The sequence below is a fragment of the Apium graveolens genome, chromosome 1 (assembly GCF_009905375.1).
Source record: "Apium graveolens cultivar Ventura chromosome 1, ASM990537v1, whole genome shotgun sequence".
Classification (NCBI taxonomy): domain Eukaryota; kingdom Viridiplantae; phylum Streptophyta; class Magnoliopsida; order Apiales; family Apiaceae; genus Apium; species Apium graveolens.
Genome location: NC_133647.1, coordinates 203324544 through 203345663, shown reverse-complemented (window position 1 = coordinate 203345663; position 21120 = coordinate 203324544). Strand labels below are relative to the sequence as shown.

Sequence of the window (21120 nt, the reverse complement as noted above, 5' to 3'; positions counted from 1 at the left end):
GGACTGCAATCTACCAGATTGGAAGTCAAGATGAAGAACTGATGCAAGTCAAAGCACAGTTAGTTGAAGTTCTGAGAAAAGCTGAAGACAGACTGGTAAAAGACTTTACAAGGAATCACTTTGGATTCAGATTGATCCAGTGATATTGGTAAAGCTACATGTACTGTAAGTTGTAGTTAGTGAAGGGTTTTTAGCACATAAACGCAACGAAAACGTAAATTTAAATCTTAAAAAAAACCGAAACCCTACGCAGGATCCATGCGAAAATAATATTTAATTCGTAGTTCAGTATGTTTACCTTAAGAAGTTTTACGTTAATGGAAAGATGGAGGTCTTTAATAGCGATCCAAGAACGATGAACGAAAATCCCTAGCAGCTGCTCCTCAAGTGTGAAGCACTTCACCGGTATCCACCAAGAGTACAATGTGATGGAGGAGGATGAGGTTGAGAGAATTAGTTGCCTCCCTCTTGTTCTACTTTAGAATTAGGGTTAATTATTTGCAACTATCATCATCATGAAGTTTCGTGGTTACAACTTACATCTAGTTGCATGGAGTTGCACAAATCAGTTAAGATTCGTCTATTTGCAAAAAAAAACATATTTTTACATAAAAATCGTATTTTTACAAATAGAAATTAAAAAAATATTTTTTTAAAGAAATGAACTTTTCAAAAAAATATTTGAATTCGGGTATTTTTGAAAAAAAACCCCCTTAAAATTATCAATTTAAGGAAACTTAAAAGCAGCCCAAGTTTTTATTACAACTCAATGGGCTTACAAAGGGTTCAAGCCTTAAGGCCATGTTTGGCACACTCTACTTGATTAACACCCCATATTGTACCCAAAAACAACAAAACTCGCCGGAAAAAACCAAACTTAAATCACCGCCATCAGAGACAAACAGAATATATATATATATATAATGGCAGATAAAGAAGAAGAAAAGGCAGAAGGGTCAGAGATGAAGCCATGGGAACAACACTCAGCAGTGATAAGCATCCCTCGCTTTGATTACAATGCCCCCACTTCTTTACTTCACCATTCTTTTACTGGCTTTCTTGTTACTTGCCCCATCAGTTTTGTCCCTTTACTCCCCTTCTTTCCTTACATGTTTATGTTTTATGTATTACCATGTTCTTGATTTCTTTTAAAAGATTGGATTTTTATTGGTTTGGTGGGTTTGTGAGGTGTTTTATTTGGATATTTAGTGTAAATTTACAATCTTTTAATCTATGCAGATATCCCATTAGTACATAAATGTTTACATATTCAAATTTTAGCATGTTCTTGAGTTTTCGAAAAAAGATTGGATTTTTATTGGTTTGGTGGTTTGTGAGGTGTTTTATTGGTGTTCTTTACTTACATGTTTATGTATTACCATGTTCTTGATTTCTTTAAAAAGATTGGATTTTTATTTGTTTGGTGGGTTTGTGAGGTGTTTTATTTGGATGTTTAGTGTAAATTTACAATCTTTAATTAGTATTATTAGTACATACATGTTTACATATACAAATTTTAGTTTGTTCTTGAGTTTTCGAAAAAGAATGGATTTTTATTGGTTTGGCGGATTTGTGAGTTGTTTTGTTGAATCTTGAATGTTGTGTTTTTGTGAAGTTATGAATATTAAGTGTGAATTATTGTTATTGGGTTTTGGAAAAGATATGTTTTTAGTGTTTTGGTAGGCTGGTATAAGTTAAAATGTGTAATTTGTTGTTTTTGTTATATTTTATGTCTGCATTGGAATTGCGATATCAGGTGAAAAAAATTGCTTTCACTTTTATTTGCGATATTTTATGTGTACTTGTTAAAAGCTTAAGGTTTATGAGGTTTTGTTATGGTATTGCAGAGAGGGAGAAAAGTGCTACGAAAGAAGCCATGTCGATTTTTCAAAAGGTTTTTCATGTTATCCCCCATTTTCTCTTTTTAGTTTTCACCTTATTGATTGTATGCATTATTATTTGTTATATTCATTTGAGGATATGTACTGGTTAATATTGTATATTACTCACTTGATTTGCTACTTAAGTTCACTAGAGTGGTATTGCTTGCATAATTCTGTAAATTAATGGATTGCTTAAAGTTGAATTGTGTTGTTCTGAATTACCATCTTGAGTTTGTTTTTTTTTTTGTACTATTTTGTTTGCAGTTGATTCTTATGGTGTACGTGTACCAATGTATTACCGCAGTTAAGTTTGATTTGCTTTATGTTCTTGTTTCCATTCTACTCAATGTGACCCCCCCCCCCCCCCAAAAAAAAGGGTCCAGATTTGGACCTGGGAATCTAAAATGAGGGCGATTTTCTTCGTGATTCACTAAACCATGCTTAAACCAGAATGCATCATTAAACCATGTGTAGTTGTGTGCTTGTCCTTCTAAGTTATCACAATTATTTTATTAAAAAAGCAAGGTACTATATGCCAAGATCAAATATTCTATTCTAACATATTGTTTTGGGTCAGTCATTAATGATTGACCCGCATAAATATTGCCATTGGTGTGTGTTTTTCATCATATTTTGTTGTACGAGTTTTCCTTGAGTTGTGCAGTGAGGGTTAACTCCAACCGAGTAGCCTCATTTGTGCTGATGTTTTTATGCAATGACATAAGCAGTTAACACATTATGGCTATTATTGTACTTCCTCATGAAAATTTTAGCATTCGAGAAAAGAAAGTAAAAACAAAGATACCCTGAATACCTGCATAAATTAATTATCTCAGCTGGGATTATATAGGTTAGATTTTAGACCCAGAACTTCTTGTCTTTGGATGTTATTGCGTTTAGGTTATTACAGAGATTTTTCATCTCAGTTTTGTTATTAATGTGTTTTGTGTTAATTTTTGTATATGACTTTCACATGGAATGTTCTTTTATGTGTGCTGATATGACAGGCATTTGTATTTACAGTTTATTATATCATCACAAAGTTGCAACTCGGAAGATCTAGAAAGCTCGGACAGAAGTAATGAGGCTAAAAGAAGGAAGGTGTTTATCGCAGAAAGTGATGAGGTTTCCGTCAAATGTGTAGAAAGCAAGAGTGCTGCAGTGACCAATGCTGACATTGGTGGTATTTTCGTTAGCAACATAACTTGGCTTTTTCTTTTAGTGTCTAAGGTGGTGCATGTTATTAAATTTTCTGAAAATATCTTATTTTCATCAGAGAAACTCTCTGAAGATTCATGTGTACCCTCTGTTGAAGAAGAGACAGATGTAGGTGTCACAGATGTTCTTTCTTTAGTTAAGCTGATAAGAAGTGGCATGCTTCTCTTCATCTTTCAGAAGGACCATTCCAACGATGTTGCCAACACTGTAGCAACAATCATGCAGTCATTAAAGTCTGGAAGTTTAAAGTCTCCGCTGTAAGTTTAATTTGTTTAATCTTTTTCCTAGTCTTTAAAATCAGCTTATAACTAAAAGTCTTAAACGAAGCACATGTCGAGATCTCATCTAATAATCTTTTCCTGCCTCTCTTCATGAATCATTACTTTCTGCATCTTCTCCTTCTTCCTTTTCAATATTTCTCTCTTCATTGTTTTTACAGATATTATTTAAATATCTTAACATATGTTCTTGAAAATCGTAATAAGTATAAAATATATATCTAACCTTTTTTGATTAAGTTCTACATAGAAAACAAATTGATATATATATATATCATATATTATCAACACTTAATTTACTATACAAGACTAAGAAAATTATAATTTAAAACTTTATATTATGTATGTATTAGGTAGGGATGAATAAGAGTATATGACATTTTTATTAATATATGCATATATATACACATTTAAAATTTATTTATTATAATTTAAAAAAAAATATAAGATAACCAGGTATCGAACCCGGGAACTAATCTAGGTATATAATGTAATTATGTGCATTCTAATTTTATGTGAAACACAATCTGAATCAAGTCCTTAGTTATCTGTTGGCTTGTATGCAGGCACCTTAATTATAAACTATGAAGATAGAAGTATGTATGCAATCAGTAGAGTAACCATTATGCTTGGCTAGTATCCTAACTTTGTCTTGGTTGGATTTATCATCGATATCGTGGCTGGGATTGTCTGATAAGCTAGCCAATAATTTTGTGGTGCAGTTGGTGTCATCGCATATTTCCTATCCAAGCTACTTGTACTTTAAATGAAAAAGAGTTGACTGCAGCAGTGTCAAAGCTTGTTTTACAGTTCGTGAATGACGATAAGAACAAACTTGTGCGACCTGTAAAGGTAAGGGACAACTTTATTAAAGATGCATGTATTAATGTGGACGACTGATTTCAAAGAATAAGTATGAGAGGATTGGCGCACACCAACTAGTGAAAATAGCCAAGGTTACTGTTGTAGTTTCTGGCTACCCAACAGTAGCCAGTGCTTAATTGTTTATGGTAATGAAAAACTGTTCTAAACATAAAAATTTGAACTTTGGAGAGTAAAGCTATCACATTGAAGTAGTTAGGGTATCTTATGATGTAAATTCTTCTTGCCCTTTTAGTAACTTCTTTGAAAATGTAATTCTGATGCAACTTTTTCAGAATTATTGAATAATTAGTTTAAAAATAGTGTAGTGACTTATGTCTCAGGTTGTCGATAAGTGACAAGTATATACATTTATACTTAAATAAACCCCTATGTACCGTTACAGTTTGCAGTTGGGTACAATAGAAGAGGATTTGAGGAGGCCGAGATAAAGGGTGCTAAAAAAGCATTAAATAATTCAGATGCGATAGATTTATTAGACCGAAATAGATGTTTTACGGTCGTAGCTGCAGCAGTTAAAGAAGTTATATCTGATTCAGTGGTGGACCTGGGCTCTCCACAGGTACAATTCTAGATGCTTTATTCAGAAGTTAGTTCCCTTGTTTTATCAATGGTCATAATGACCATGTAATTTAATTTTCAGCTTTCAGTTCTTGTTGAGCTGCTACCCATTTCTAGAGTGATGAGCGGGTCGTTAGTGGCTGGGGTCTCAGTTTTACCGTACAACCTTGTGAGCACCAAGCCTAAGCTTGGTATCAAAGCTCTAGTTTCTGATATGAAAACGGGTAATGGAAAGAAGAATAGCAAGAATCTCGTGGAGCCAAAATGAGTTTATTTGCAGTTGTAACTGTAAGTCCAAATCAAACAGACTCGAATTAACTTATTCTGGCGAGGTCCTAGGTTGCGGACTTATGATCTTATCTAACCTTTAGCACAGCGTTAAAAAAAAAATTATGAGAACTATTCTTGGCTTGATTTGCAGAGTTCACTCGTTGCAAACTTATCTTTTATAAAAGTTTGTGTAATTTCCTGTTTCTCAAGTTTTTTTAATCTTTTCAAAGTTCATCTCAGTTCCCATAGCTTTGAAATTTTAAGTTTATAGTCTAACAGTTTGCTTCTTTAGTTTTGATACTTTATATGTCAGATGCTGTTAGTTGCAATACAATAGAGAAATATTCTTAAACTCGGTGACTAAACTGTGTCAAATACCCGTAGATTCTTGTTCTCGTGGACTAAATGAACCTAGAAACTAAAACAAACCTTGAGATTCAGTTTCCCTTGATGTCTTTTCAATGAGATGAAGATGCTATAGGAAGTTCCGTTTGAAGAGAAAGAACCTTTAAAACTGGGGACTACTCCCATATCCTGCAGTATGGGTGACAATGGGCACTGTGCATGGGCACTGGGAAATCCCTCTAGGCTGGTTTGAAATTTATGGCTATAGTCCATAACAGATATGGCAAATTGACAACTCTAATACAATAGCCATCTTGCTAATTAACTGATGCACTTAATGTCCAAGCATGGACCGCAACAAAAGTCTTGGTTAGGAGTATATAGTCAATACATTGAATTGAAACTAGGGATACGAAGAAGGCATCAACTTGTATTACCCTAGAAATTTGGTGAACTTGAGGGTGACTGGCCTAATACAATAGACCTACTAGTAGCATAATATGAACAGAAATGTACTTTCAGTTATCTTTTCGCTGTTATGAGATCATACATTTATAAAATCATATTCCCATAGTTTGATTTTTTATTTATTTTTATTTTCAACAAAGGTGACCTAAGTAGCAATTGGAAAAAATAAGTTTCTCAGCCTTGCATGTAGGAAAGTCTCAGTGCACAAGATCTGGGGTTCTATTGTAATCGATAATCGCTATGCTTAGCTCCTTAAGTTTTTCAAGTAAACGAGAAGAATATTTTTCTTATTTTCTACACTGAGTTGTGAATTTCTCACTTGTGGGCTACATGAAAATACAAATAATTCGACAGTTTTTAAAGTTTAAGAATTGTTTAGCAGTCAATGACAGCATATCTGAAATGCATAATCCCACTAAGTTTGAACATTAATATTAATCTAGAAATAGAATTTACATCTAAATGAAAACATGTTCCATGTTCTAGCTAATCCAGAGGAAAACATTGGCACTAATCAAGCTTAGGCGCCACATAAAGAGATAGATAGTTCTAGATTAAGGTTGTGCTCCTGCGTGGAGCTTGTGCAGTGCTTCAAGTTGGGCCTGAAATAGGATGACGAAATCGCCTCACTGACATCGCTGGGTGAAGAACCGTTGCTCTTTTGTGCGGAAGGATGCTGCAATGACAGCGACAATGACAATCCACATCCAAGATCTTCATCGTCAACTTTGTGCATAATCCCCGAGTTCTCAATTCTGCGTCTCTTGTTAGCTGATATACATGCTTTATCTTCTTCTGCAACCTGCAAAAGATTAGTAGTAATTAACACTTCACTAGAAGCATAAGTTTTACACTTGAAAGAAATTCAAAATATATTCATAAGATGGCTAGCCTTCCACTGGTGAATGGCCCCATGTATGCATTGTGCCCAGACTTAAAAGACTGTTGTTTGTATATGAACAATGCACAGGTACTGCATTCTTGCATTTAAAGGGGTTGGCCTTGGTCATCTTTTAGATCCCAAAGTTATGGCTTTGTTAATAATACAGTAATGGACCACAATTTGCAAAAGTTTTTACTGGGATCAAACTCACAAGATCTAACGTTTCACTTGATCAATCTACATAACTTGCATACTTTATACCTTTTCAGATAAACTATAATAATAAGCTAGCTAGCTATACACACCCCCTCTAGCCCTAAAATACTTCCTAAGAGTACAGGGAAAATTAAAACAAACCTGCTTTTGCTGCACTTTATTAATTGAAATTCACAAAAAGCATTTTACTTTCACAATTTCTATGTTTAATGTTCACTAGAAACAAAAGGAGTAAACTCAAGCACAGAGTATAATCAAAAGTGAGGCTACAGTGTCATAGTATTATTCTCTGCAAGAGATGTTACTAGACACAAGGAAACCATAAAGGGGTTGAGTACTGCTTGTCCCAAAAAGCATGGATTTATTATATATACTCATGCAACAACTGTCCATTTTGGCAACCCTATATACTATGCATACAAAATTACAAATAAGCATAAGAGATAATATATGCTTATATGACTTGCATGCAGTTGAAACTTGAAAAGGTAGTACTATACATGAATATTATTATAATCCATCTCATTTTAAAAAATTTAAGTAATAAAGTCCGAGTACTAAGCCAACCAATTCTTTTAACTATTATAATACAGTATAGATGTATAGATGGTTTCGACTATTGTAATACAGTATGGATGTATAGATGATAAAATTAAATAACTAGGAAAACATAAATATCTTAGAGATTAGTGTACCTTTAGAGAATGAGAATCTTCCACCACTGCATGAGATGAGGGATTGAGATTGTGGAAGAGATGATGTGGCAAGGAGAAGGCTGTGTTACTCTCCATGTTTCTTACTAGTTCATCTCCATTCTTTTGAGCCAATACCAAATCATCATGACTGTAAGGATACATTAACATTGTCTCGCCTTGGTTGCATTGCAGATACTGATCTGTATTGCGAGCTCTGATGAAGAAGAAGAAAACATAAGAAAACATATATGTTTTCTCTACGCTTCATAGGATCATGCTTCATGCATGTGTGATGTGTAAGAAGATGCTCCTATATATCATCTTAAGTGATTGATGTATATGTAAATGTGAAAACTTTAATGGTAAAAAGGTATGAGCCTTTGAGATACCTTTTAGCAAGTGGAAATGGAGGACTAGTCTTGAAGCTGCTAAGAAGATTATGATGAGTAGATACTTGCATGAGGGGTTTTTGTAATGATGAATTGTAACCCGCACTTGTTTCTTCTTCCTCTAAACACCCATCATTATCATCATCTTCTTCTTCTTCATGTCTTTGTTTTCTGCTTTCTTGGGTAAAACTACTCCCATCTGCTATTACAAATATGTACAAAATAGAAAATTTGTCAAAAGCAGAAATATGTTTGTGACAGCTGGCCTGCTCTTTTCTTCAGTCTGAGAGAGAGAGAGAGAGAGAGAGAGAGAGAGAGAGAGAGAGAGAGAGAGAGAGAGAGAGAGAGAGATGGTTTAAAGACTTATATTGTGACTAAACAAGGTAGAATAAGAAGGATCTGTGTTTCATAAAAAATGCTAATACTAAGGATATTGCAGATTGGTACTTCTGGTCAATCTCTTATTCTCTTTTAGTTAGAGAAAAGCATTGGTAAAAGAAATAATAAATGAAGTGGAGTAATCTTACAAACACTTTGGTAAAAGATGTGTAAAAGAAGAAGAGGATAGCACAGTTTTTTCTTGATTAGTGTAAATGTGTAATAAGTGCACCAGTAGAAGGCCAGGAAGCATGAGTACAAAATCTGTGCTTGCACCAAAACACAATCAAAGGTTAAAATCTGGGTTCAACTGCATGTATTATTCACACACCCCACCCCCACACACCCACATGTGGAAGATTCTAGATTTCTGGTAGATATGATGCAAGGCTCTTGGCCGGAGTCAAATATTCGAAAGTTGAATACTAAAATATATAGTAGTAGTTGGGAAAACAAAGGTTCTTTAAAATATTATGTACATACCTTCACCATTGCAATCAGTCTTCATGCTTCTATACATCTGCATGAACCAAAAAACACCAAAACATCTTAAGAAAGAACCATAGAGGAAGCAAAATGAAATATATAAGAGAAAGGGCTAGTTAGACAACCTGAAGATGGCTTTTGACATGTGAAATAGTAAGACCTCTCACATCCATCAACTGAAGAACAAGCTTAGGCGTGGCCTCTGAAATTGAATCAAAACAAACATCAGAAAAAACTAGAAAAAAATCATGAGAAGTAAAAGGATATATAGAGGTGCTTACTGTCTTGACCACCAAGCCTGTGAATGGCTTGAACAAAACATTGATGAAGATCAGGAGTCCATCTTAAACGAGGCACCTTTGATCTAATATATTGTCTCACACCTCCATTTCTCCCAAACGAACCCATTCTTTAATTTCCTTCCTCAAAAAGAACAAGATATATATATATCCAAAAAAGAACACGTTTTTATATATTAAAGGCACCTGCTGGATCTTTCTTGGGGTATATCAGTAGAAGCAAAGTGAGGGTATGACTTTACAATTTCGTTGCAACTGTCTAGGTTTAAAGCAACAAAAAAATAATATATGAAACTAGATTATATATATAGAATAGAAACAAGAAGAGATTACAGAAAAGGCAGAGAGAGAAGGGATCAGGAGAAAAGGAAGAGACGAGAGAGGGAGGTCTGTAAATTCTGTTTGTAAAGCTTGCAAAGTTAAAATGTGATCACGAGAGCTAGGCTACATGATTTTATTTCCTTTGGGGCAGATGCAGAATGAAATCAATTAACCAAAAGACAATTCTGCTGTTCTTCTTCCTGCCACTTTGACTCCTACCCTCCCCTCTCTCCCCTCTCTCTCTCTCTCTACTCTCTAAGAGCATCTCCAAGGGTGCTAGATAAAATGGTTAGCTAAAATAATATAAAATAATGATTATGTTAAATTTGCTGAATCTGTAAGGTGTTGTGCTCTAATGGTGTTAGCTATAATGGTTAGCTATATTTTAAAAATAGTATTTTATTATTTTGAAATTCAAATGATTATATTCCAACGGTCATATTTCAACGGCTATATTACAACGGCTATATTCCAACGGCTATATTCTAACGGCTATATTTTTATTCTTATAAATAGCAAAATTCAGAACTAAATAAAACACAAATTTCCATAAATTCAAATACATTCACACTTGTAAAATACTTTTTTGTAATGGAAAACACCACACGAATGATTCTTGATATTATGCAAGCGGAAGAAGAAGAGCATGAAGCAAGAATGAGAATAAGTGTTGCTTACCTTCGTCATCAACAAAGAGCAAATTCTGGCTCGCATCATGGTGGCTCCACAATGAATCATCGTGTAATTGATCGGAATAGAGAAGAAGGTCATGCTAGACTATATCGTGATTATTTTTCTGATATACCTACGTACACAAATACACAATTTCGTAGAAGATTTCGAATGCGTAGACCATTGTTTTTACGAATCGAAGAAGCGGTTACAACTCATGATAATTATTTCACTCAACGAACTGATGCTGTGGGAATGCGTGGACTATCATCACTTCAGAAAGTGACAGCTGCACTTAGGATGCTTGCATACGGAACGGCAGCTGATGCTGTTGATGATTATGTTCGAATTGGTGAAAGTACAGCAATAGAGAGTCTAAGAAGATTTGTTAAAGCAATCGTTGAAGTCTTTGGAGCTGAATATTTAAGACGACCAAATGAGGGAGACGTGGCTAGATTGTTAGCTGAAAATGAGCAGCGGGGCTTTCCGGGAATGTTGGGCAGTATTGACTGTATGCACTGGAAGTGGAAAAATTGTCCAACTGGTTGGCAAGGTATGTATACAGGTCATGTTCATGAACCAACTATTATATTAGAAGCAATAGCTTCAAAAGACTTGTGGATTTGGCATTCTTTTTTTGGGTTACCGGGATCATTAAATGATATTAATGTATTAGATCGATCTCATTTGTTTGAAGAATTAGCAGAAGGTCGTGGACCTGAAGTGAGGTATACCATTAACGGGCATGAATATAACATGGGATATTATCTTGCTGATGGTATATATCCTTCTTGGCCAACTTTTGTCAAAACTATTTCTAAACCGCAAGGTAACAAAAAAAAATATTTTGCAAATGCACAAGAATCTGTTAGAAAAGATGTTGAAAGAGCATTTGGAGTGTTACAATCTCGATTTGCAATGATTCGCGGACCTTCACGATTTTGGGATGTGGCCACAATGAAATATATTATGACAAGCTGCATTATATTACATAACATGATCATTGAAGATGAAAGAGAATTACATACGGAAGAAGAACAGTTTGATACAAATGCTGAATCAAGTGTTGAAAGAGAACCACGTCATCCAAGTACCCTTAGAGAGTTCATACAAGTGCACCAGCAGATTCGAGACAAACAAGCTCATGTTCAGCTGCAAAATGATCTTGTGGAGCATCTTTGGCAGATTCATGGCGGTGACATGAATTAAATCTTTATTATATAATTGTTTTATAATTTCCTTTCATGTTTGTTATGTATTTTCCAATGTAATAGGTTTTCATAATTGTCTATGTAATTTTCTTTTGAACAATAAGGAACATCACATTTAGTAAAAAAATATAATAGTCTTTTGAACATCATATGTTTCTCATGATCCTAGCTTTAAGGGCATCATAGTATTTAGCTTGATCTGGTAGCATCTTACTGGTATCCATTGCCATGATGGATGCTTCATAAATCTGCCTCTCTCGGTCTTCTTTCTGTCTTTCTCGCTCCTCTTTAGCTAAACGCAGTTGCAACTCCTCTTTTTGTAAGTGCATCATTTCCTTCTGAAGTTGCAAGCTCATTTGAACAGCTTCACTTCTTGAAGAAGCAATAGCCAATGCATCTTTCTGCATTGTTTTAAGAAGTTCCAAGCCTTCTTCATCCTTCGTCTCATTTATAGCTCTTTTCAACTTCTTAGCAGCCTTCCTTCCAACTGGACGTTCCATCATTTCATCGGATTCTAGGCCTGTGGGATGCTGACTATCAACAGATGGTGAAGAAGTTTCTCTATCCTTAGTTGGTTTATTTTTCTTTGCCAAACTAGCTTGATATTTTGGAGAAAATCTCAATGAGTTCCAATGACGCATGAACATAAATTTCTCTTTCATTATTCTCTCGTACATCTCAATAGCTTGGTCCACCTGCATTGTTATGACATATAGAAAAAATCAGATCCTCTAAATAGCCTGTTGTCACATAAAGATATGCAAGTCCTATATTTTAATCTTATATTACTGAAGTCACTGCTATATTAGTATAAGTGTACAAGCATCTGAACTGATCATGAACTTGTAGCAAGCATATGAAATGATCGTACAAGCATTCTGATAACGACATATGCCAGATAACGCAACAAAGTCCTTAAATATTCTAATGAAGCAAAACTACAATGTATAAATGTCCAACTTCTGTACATATGCCAGTGCAAGTGTCTGCCTGTGTACTTGAGTTTCTTTTGCATATCTTATTTTTGCTAACTTGCGAATTGATACAACTATGCAAAGTATAAATGAACTTGTGTTACATATGGTTCAGAATATATGAAAATCACTTTAAGTATAAATGGAACTTGCTAATTTCTTTATATTTCTCTAGTTCAGTTCTAATTTGTAGGCCTGATACCAAATCAAAAAGAGACCTGCAGAGTAATATCCATATCTACAAGGACAAGGATGGACCACTAAAACTAATTGAATCTCCAATCAACTCAACAAAACACATCTGTTACTTAAATTATATATGAAAAATAGCCCAGCATTCATCAGTAACTAATTAAACAAATGCCTAATTGTGCATAATCATCAACAACCCATCGCAAGTTATAAGTCATGACAGCATTTTAGAATAAAACATAAGTGAAAAAAAATATTTAGTACCTTATCTTGTTCATTTGACCCACTTTGATTTCTTCCACAAATTTGGTTGTAAAATCCGATAAATTTGGCAACTTTTTCGTTGATTGTACACCATCTATTGCACAGCGAATTAGCAGTTCTTTCACTTGTAATTCCACCTTTATTTTCTTCAAAATATTTCCAAATTCTATTCCAATAACTCGTATGTGTCTGATTACTACCTTGCACTGGATCCATACTAATATTTAACCAACCCGAAATCAACAACATATCTTCTTCAATTAAAAAATTTTTTGACCTCTTGCCTTTTTTCTGTTTCGGAACCTCTGCTTGGGGTTGAGATTCAGGTATTTCTTGAGAAAATATCACTTCTTCAAATTGTGAAAATGAACCTTCTTCATTCAGTAAAGATATGAATGATCTTTCCATTTTCTACAATAAGAAAAGAAGATACCAATAATAAAAAAATATCAAAAAATTTCCCCCAAATCTGCAAACCTAATTTGAGGAAGTTATGAAAATGAAAGTGATGGAATCATACCTTGCAGGAGCCGACCAAAATACAGGAGAGAAAGAGAATACAGGAAAGGAGAATAGGAGATAAAGAAGCGGGAGATAAAGAAGCGGGAGATGAGGTGGAGAGGGTTTAGCTAATGGACAGGGGATATGTAGATATAGAAGACCATAAGCTATTAGCTATAATTTTAGCTATCTATACAAGAGCGTTGGAGTGTCTTTTTTTTTATATATTAGCTATTTTAATTGCTACGTAGGCTAATATACCTAACAGACAACTCCGGTTGGAGTTGCTCTAAATACGCCAACCTTCGTCATCATTACACCACAGCTTCGTTCTTAAATATGTGTGTACGAACAACTTTACCCTACTATTTATATGCATATAACGTACGTATGTATTTCGTTACATGTGCTTGGTTTTGGAATATATATTGTGCGTTCAGAAATGAATTTGGAGGCTTTTTTTTTTGTCGAAAATGGTTTTTGAAAGTAGGGCGATACGCCTATAATATAATTGTTTTTGATAAAATGAAAATATAAGTATAAATTCTATTACTTTTAAGAAAAAACGTCATTTATCTGAATAAAAACGGAATGTTCAAATTTTTATTTAAAAAAAGTAAAAATATAATATAAAATTATAATTTATATATATCATAAAATGCGCTCCGTCACAAATGCAGACTTTGGGTGGCGAAGAAGGGAATATATAAAGAGTGGCAATTTATAGAAGACTCGTTAAATAGAGTTATGTAGATAATCATTAATAAAAATATAAAAATTATAATATATTTCATTTTTTATCATATACAGTTACAGAAATCAATTACCAAATTAAAAAAAAAGGAAGTTGCACAATTTTTTGTTTAATATTTTTAGAAATTGATGAAATAGTTTAATGCAGTGTTCCAGAAATCGTTAGGCGTCTCAGGGTGGTGAGGGTACCTTAGAAAGATTAATCGGCAAGTCGGAGATTAATCGGAACATTAATCAGAAGAATATATATATTATTTTAAATTTTTATAATTATATAATGATCAATATGTCAAATTTTGTTTAACAAAAGAAATTAAAATGGTATTAGACAATATATACACATTTGGCAATCGTTATGTACTAATTATTGAGTTTACAACATTAATTATATTTTAATTCACACTTCTAAACTAATTACAATATGACATTTTTATATTTTAAGTGAAAAAATTAGATTACTTGTTACTAATTACCAATACTTTATATTAGAAATTGGCATGATATTGTGTGCAATTATGAAATTAATGAATTAAATCATAAAAAGGTGAAAAAAATAAATTTTTTAATTATTTTCCGCTTCGACAGCCTGTGACTGATTTTTGACCGTCTAGCCGGCCTAATTCCGATTTTGACCCGATTTTCAAAAAAATACCTAAATCACCGCTTAGGTCTGAGTCGGGGCGTTTTACCACCACCTAGCGCCTAGGCACCACCTAGACGGCCGCCTAAACCGATTTTTAGAACACATGGAGTATTATATTAAATTCACACTTATACAAAACTATACAGTAGAATCAAATTTAAAATTCATTTATTTTCCAAATTTTAAGTATCAATCTTTTTATTATATGAATGTAATCATTATTCTATATTAGAATCGATTTATATTTTTTGAAATAAAATTTTATATTTTAAAATGAGATTCAATAATGGAATTAAAGATTTTTTTACAGACCTCTATATAAAATGGTTCTGTCTACAATATTGGGCTACATATTAAAACACAAATAATAACATTACATTATATAATTCAAGATAATATATTTAATAACTATATAGTCTGAAAAATCTGCTTTAAAATAAAAAAATGACCAAAATATCAATTTTTAAAACTAAGCCGCTTAAATTGTCTAAAGATGTTAAATACTATCCAAAAGATATATACGTTTGGAATATACATATTCACTTTTTTAAAATTTTACGGAAATCATCAATTTTTATTTAGAATAAATACGTATCAAAGATTTGTATTTAGGTGAAGACAACAAGGAACAGGTATGCATGTGTATTCTTCACAAAATTAAAAAAAGTGAAAACGCATCAGGAAAATATGTATTTTGCGAATATTTATGAAAGAATTTCACATGTATATGTATTTTCGATATTTAAACCCAATAATGAAAATTTTGGGACAACACCCTTTTAAAATTCGGTGAATGATCAGGTTAATCACATGTTAATCATTAGACAATATCTGCTCGAATATGTAAAAACCGGGTTCAAAATCTTTTTTTATAAAAATCGATTAAGAATAAGCAAAACTCAGTTTAATCGGTCAAAAATCGATATAACATATACATATTAGTAAATAAAAAAGAAAATGAAAATACGATGAAAGTTGTATGAAGAAAATAATATTCTCGTATATAACAATTTCAAACAGTTAATTAACAAACACTTTTATTTTTTGAAATAAGAGTGTTCGTAAAAATCAGCGATATTACATTGTTTGTAAAAATCAGCCATATTACATAAAAAAAATTAAAATCATATGGTAAAATTAGCAAATGACACATGCTCTGTAAAAAGACGTGGCCAATTATGTAACAAATTTGACATTCTACATATCATAGGTATTCTCTGAGACATGATATCACTTGATCACCGTTACATTAAATTTGGATGGACTCAAATTTAATAGAAATTCTATTTCAACTTTTCTAGCCGCACCCTACCGGGTACCAAACAATTATATTGCTTTCGCTACAAACATAGCACAATTTGGTTTAGACTTCTTGTTCTCATTCCGTTTTGGCTGACCATATATCTCAGGTTTACGTACTCGGACTAATTGATGGCTCATTTATCCTTATTATCATTGATAATTACGGTGAGCGGGGCGGCTCCATCCGACACCGTTCATGGACCTTCTGGGTATTAATGAGATGTAACTACTGTTGGGAGCCTGCAAAACAACATCGGAGGAGGGTTTTATCCCCGCGGCGCCTCCGGTGTAAGAATAAGAAGTTGATCGGGGAAGAAAAAGATAGAGAGACTGAGGTGACTGTGTGTGTATAGGCTGAGTATATGAGTGTGTGTAATGAAAGTGTTCTTCTAACCCCTAAACCCTTCATCTTTGGGGGTATATATAGCCCCAAGGTAGGGTTTAGGGGTTGGTACCTCTAGATCAGGGTCGTTGGTTCTTGGAGGCAGAGGACGACTAGCTTGGTCGGATTGTATACACGTGTCCAAGGGAGGACCACCTTCACGATGTCCTAACAGCCTTCTGACACGCGCCGTATTTGTCTGATATGTTGGTTGTTGATAGCTGTCATCGTCACGTGCCCACGTACCATTCCTTGGCGGGTTGTGGAATGTGCATGTGCTCTCTGGGACACCCCTCAGGGTGATCCTGGTTCTGGGCTGGATCCGGGTAGGCAAGTGATCCAGGTCATGGGCTGGACCCTGGTAGGCAGGTGATCCAGGTCATGGGCTGGACCCTGATAGACAGGTGATCCAGGTCATGGGCTGAACCCTGGCCAAAAGATGATCCAGGTCATGGGCTGGACCCTGCTAGGCAGGTGATCCAGGTCATGGGCTGGACCCTGGCTAGAAGAAGATCCAGGTCCTGGGTTGGATCCTGGCTGGGAGATGATCCAGGTCCTAGGTTGTCCCTGAGACTGGGTCTCTCCATTCGATTGCGTTGCGTGAGGGGGGTCTTGGTTCATCAATTGAGCCTGATACCCCTTGGATCCAGGTTGGGCCCTAACCAGGTTGCTTATACCCTATCATTTGCCCCCCACTCCCTTATGCAGATTTTCTGGATGAGGGAGTAGAGTAGTATCAAATAGTTGTTGCTTTAAGAGAAAAATTTTGCTTCTCTATCGCCCCCCAATCCGGGGCTGGTGTTGGAGGGATAGATCCGGATTAAGGTAGGTGGACTTTTGTTGCTTTAGAAATTTTTTTAATATTTGTTGGCCCCCAAACCGGATCTGGTGTAGTAGATACCAATCCAGATTAAGGTAGAAGAATTTTGCTGCTGTAGAAAAAATTTATGTTCCCCTGGTTGTCCCCAATCCGGATCTGGTGTAGTGGATGCCAATCCGGATTAAGGTAGAAGAATTTGGTTGGTTTAGAAAAATTTCTGCACCCGGGTTGCCCTCTAATCCGGATCTGGTGTTATAGATGTCAATCCGGATTAAGGTAGAAGAAACTGGTTGCTTGAAGAAAATTTCGGCTTATTTGCTGCGTCTAGGTCCGGATTTACTTGTATCCGGGTAGGTGTCAATGATCGGGAAGGAGGCTGCGAGTTCTGCGTAAATTGTGGAATTTGTAACATTTTTCAGATTTTTCCCTCTCATGAATTTGAAATTTCGGCAGTTATTCCCTAAAAAATCGCCCCATAACCATTATGGGATTTAATGTATTTTTAATATACATATATATACATGAATATATATTTGTTCGGTTTTTTTTATTTTTTATAACTGTTCCCTATGCCAATCACCCCCTGCCACGTGGCAGGGGTTCTTTACTCTCCCACGCCTATAAGAGGTTGCACCCCTTTTTCTTTTTTCTTTTATTCTTCACTAAGAGAACCCAACGGTCACTTGTTATATTCTTCATTTCCTCTCGCTTTTCTGTGGCGTGCCGTGCTCGTGGTGAATCTTTGCCGTTGTGCCTCGTTTATTTGGCCCTGCATCTCCAATTACTTGTAAGATCTTCATATCCTTATTTTTTGGTTTGTTCTTCGATGTTTCTCTCTCAAATTTTTGCATCTTTACATTCGAGTTTTGCATGCTTTGAATTAATGGCAGATTTATTTGGTTTTTGGGTTGTTTTTGTTGTTGGATGCTGTTTTATTGAATTTGTGCTGTATTTTTGTTATTAGATCTGTAGATTTTGGGGTTTATTTGGTTCGATTTTGGTTATTTTTGGTTGGATTTTTTAGGGTTTGCTATGCTGTTCTTCGTGTTCTTGATGGGAATAAGTGTATGTATATGTTAAAAGTTTTATATTTTGGTTTTTGATTCTCTGGTAAACTGTTTGTGGGTTGGGGCTTTCTTCTTGATCCGGGTAGTGGGGTTATAACCCGGATCTAGGGTATTTTCCTGGGTAGGGTTGTATGGTTTGGGGTTTTCAAGTTGCTTTTGGTTGTTTTGGATCCAGATCTGTGTGTTTGGTGTTAGGATTCGGGTCCATGACTTGTAGTTTAATTGATCCGGATCGTTGATCTTTTTCCGGGTTGGACTGGCATTAGTGGTCCAGATCGTTAGGTTATGGTAAAGTTAACATAACGTCCTCGATCCGGACCGCTTAGCAGAAACTTAAAAAATTGTAGGAATCCAGACTAACGCACCTTCATTTTAATAGGTATATGGTCCTGATCAAGAGGCTTCCCAGGATAGCTTTAAACTGTTACTCGGGTTTTTGTAGCGAGGAGAGTGATTCTGATTCCGTCGAGAGGACACAGATTCGGGTAGAGATGGGCAAGAAAGCCTCCCCTTCCACTGAGATAATTTCAAAGTTTAGGTACAAGAAGATTTCGGGGAATTCGGTCCCCTTCACACCTGAGGGGTACTGGATAGATGGATGAGGCGGTCCGGGCCGCGTTTCAATTGACACCTGATGTTGAGTGGAGGTGGCCGGAACCTCATGAAAGGATCTATCACCGCCCGGAAGACGGCTTTGTTCCGGTCTGGATGGAACATCTTAGATCCGGGTGGAGCCCCCACTGCCATATGTTTATCAAACACCTCTGCAAGCATGTGTACAAGATATCCCCGATGCATATCACACCGAATGGGATAAAGTCTATGACCTGGTTTATTGCTTGTTACAACAAGTCCGGGTTCTTGCCGACTCTGAAGCTCTTCCACCAGATCTTCTATCTTTTTAAATCCAGTCAGAAGCCTTTTTACGAGATTAGGTTCCAGGTCGCGGAGTGTGGTTATGGCCCGGGTAGAGCCAAGCCTATTATGCACCAGACCTCTTTGATATTTTAGAATGGGGAGATTATTCTGCTGAACGGATATGACCTGGCTTATCTCCCCTATTTTACAATGCAGGGTGTTCAGACCAAGTTCAGTCCGGCTGTGCTTGAAGGCCGGGCCTTGTCCCAGATGAGATGCTTCTGCGACTCCCTTGAGTTTCAGCCGACCCGGGACACGTTTATGAACCACAAGTTGCTTTTTAAACTCGGCTCTAATTTTTTCTTTAAACTATTTGGCTGTTTCGTCCGGGTCCCCGTCTCATTTCTATGTTGGCCCTTGATCCGGGTCTCTTGCTCCTCCCGTTGATCCGGATCAAGGTCCTATTTGCTTTTGACTTGTAATCTGTTTAGATAAGATGTTGGCTTTTGATACGGGTCTCTTGCTTCGCCTGTTGATCCGGATCAAGGTCCTATTTGCTTTTGACTTGTAATTTGTTTAGATAAAATATTGGCTTTCGATCCGGGTCTCTTGCTTCGCTTGTTGATCCGGATCAAGGTCCTATTTGCTTTTGACTTGTAATTTGTTTAGATAAAATGTTGGCTTTTGATCCGGGTCTCTTGCTTCGCTTGTTGATCCGGATCAAGGTCCTATTTGCTTTTGACTTGTAATCTGTTTAGATAAAATGTTGGCTTTTGATCCGGGTCTATTGCTGTGCGTTTAGATCCAGATCTCCTTATTCCGGGATTTGACCTCCTCTTCTTTTACTTTTGCAGGTTTGCCTCATTTCAACTGTGACTTCCTCGGAATCATGTCTTCTTCTGCTTATGCTGCGGCATTCAATACCTTCGATTTGGCCTTCAAGACAAGTAAGGGGGCCCCAGGCCCCGGATCCGGGTCTGCCGATCTTGAGGGTGGAGCCGAATCTTCTGTTCCCCAGAACATCCTGAATCCGGGTCATGAGTCTGAGCCCAAGGTCCAGGAGATCCCGGGTAATGAGGATCCTCTAAGTAAGAAAAGGAAGACCGTCTCAACCAAGCCTCCCCAGGGCAAAGCTGTGGTCTCCAGCCGTGTCATCTGCGACTCGGAGGGAAAAGGTCCAGATGGGAATATCGTGAAGATAGGCACCAAGTCTTTGGTTGACCTCGCCGGGTTCATGTCGAGCATCCCCTCTGAGGACGACTGGGAGGAAGTCGAGGGATACAACATGGCCGCTGCTTTGAAGAGGGTAACCGGGCAATGAGAGCAGGTAATATTAAATTATTTTATGATTTCAGTTCCGGGTTGTGTCCCCCAACTTTCATTTTCTGTACCTAATTTCTGTCTTATCTTTATTCAGCTCGGGAGCGCCATATCCATCTGCCCGGATGTCGTTTTCACTGAGATCCGTGAGGCCGACAATCAGACTAGGGCTGAGAAGTTACGAGCTGATAACTTGAAGGGTGAGCTGAACGAGGCCCGGGAGAGCTTCCAGACTGTCGAATTAGGATTGAATGAGAAGCTGAAGGAAGAGCGGGACCGGGCTGATGGTCTTGCCAAGGAGGTGGAGAAGCTAAAGGCGCATCTGGCTGCTAAGGAGGATTTAAACAAGGAAGCTATAATTGCTGAGTTCAAGGCCAGTGATGTGTATGACCTTGAGGTTGCCCAAGTCGGGGTGCCCGAGGTTCGCAGGTCCTGGATTGTTGTCGAACAGCATATCAAAACCGATCCCTTAGCTTCCTGGGACATCTTCATCCAAGAATTCCTGGCAGTCAAGGCAGCTGTTGAACAGGGTAAGGGGGAACCGGAACCTTATGACGGTCCTAGCCCCAGCTTCCTTTAGAATTGTTAC

General features: G+C 36.3%; 4 protein-coding genes across 6 annotated transcripts; 2 read left to right on the top strand and 2 right to left on the bottom strand.

The window, feature by feature from the left end:
• Positions 1 to 771: 771 nt before the first annotated feature.
• Positions 772 to 5301, top strand: LOC141679144 (uncharacterized). Of its 3 annotated transcripts, none has more exons than XM_074485659.1 (7): positions 772 to 1077; positions 1848 to 1894; positions 2907 to 3063; positions 3160 to 3358; positions 4102 to 4231; positions 4647 to 4823; positions 4905 to 5301. In XM_074485659.1, exons 1-7 carry the CDS (start codon positions 924 to 926, stop codon positions 5088 to 5090), a joined length of 1050 nt encoding a protein of 349 aa, XP_074341760.1. In that variant the 5' UTR covers positions 772 to 923; the 3' UTR covers positions 5091 to 5301. The 3 variants fall into 3 exon arrangements, with proteins under 3 accessions (XP_074341760.1, XP_074341753.1, XP_074341766.1); XM_074485652.1 differs by having other exon boundaries at positions 773 to 1077; positions 2907 to 3066; XM_074485665.1 differs by having other exon boundaries at positions 791 to 1077; positions 2891 to 3066.
• A 975-nt stretch (positions 5302 to 6276) lies between these two features.
• Positions 6277 to 9825, bottom strand: LOC141679140 (uncharacterized). The gene is made up of 6 exons (XM_074485641.1): positions 9234 to 9825; positions 9078 to 9154; positions 8950 to 8986; positions 8089 to 8287; positions 7700 to 7913; positions 6277 to 6707 (listed from the first exon to the last, which is right to left on the bottom strand). The coding sequence occupies exons 1-6, from the start codon at positions 9358 to 9360 to the stop codon at positions 6426 to 6428; spliced, it is 936 nt and encodes a 311-aa protein (XP_074341742.1). The 5' UTR covers positions 9361 to 9825; the 3' UTR covers positions 6277 to 6425.
• A 338-nt stretch (positions 9826 to 10163) lies between these two features.
• Positions 10164 to 11453, top strand: LOC141717874 (uncharacterized). Its single transcript, XM_074520099.1, has 2 exons — positions 10164 to 10746; positions 10942 to 11453. Exons 1-2 carry the CDS (start codon positions 10164 to 10166, stop codon positions 11451 to 11453), a joined length of 1095 nt encoding a protein of 364 aa, XP_074376200.1.
• Positions 11454 to 11601: 148 nt separating this feature from the next.
• LOC141717865 (glutathione S-transferase T3-like) lies at positions 11602 to 13293 on the bottom strand. Its single transcript, XM_074520088.1, has 2 exons — positions 12886 to 13293; positions 11602 to 12150 (listed from the first exon to the last, which is right to left on the bottom strand). Exons 1-2 carry the CDS (start codon positions 13291 to 13293, stop codon positions 11602 to 11604), a joined length of 957 nt encoding a protein of 318 aa, XP_074376189.1.
• Between the last annotated feature and the right edge of the window lie 7827 nt (positions 13294 to 21120).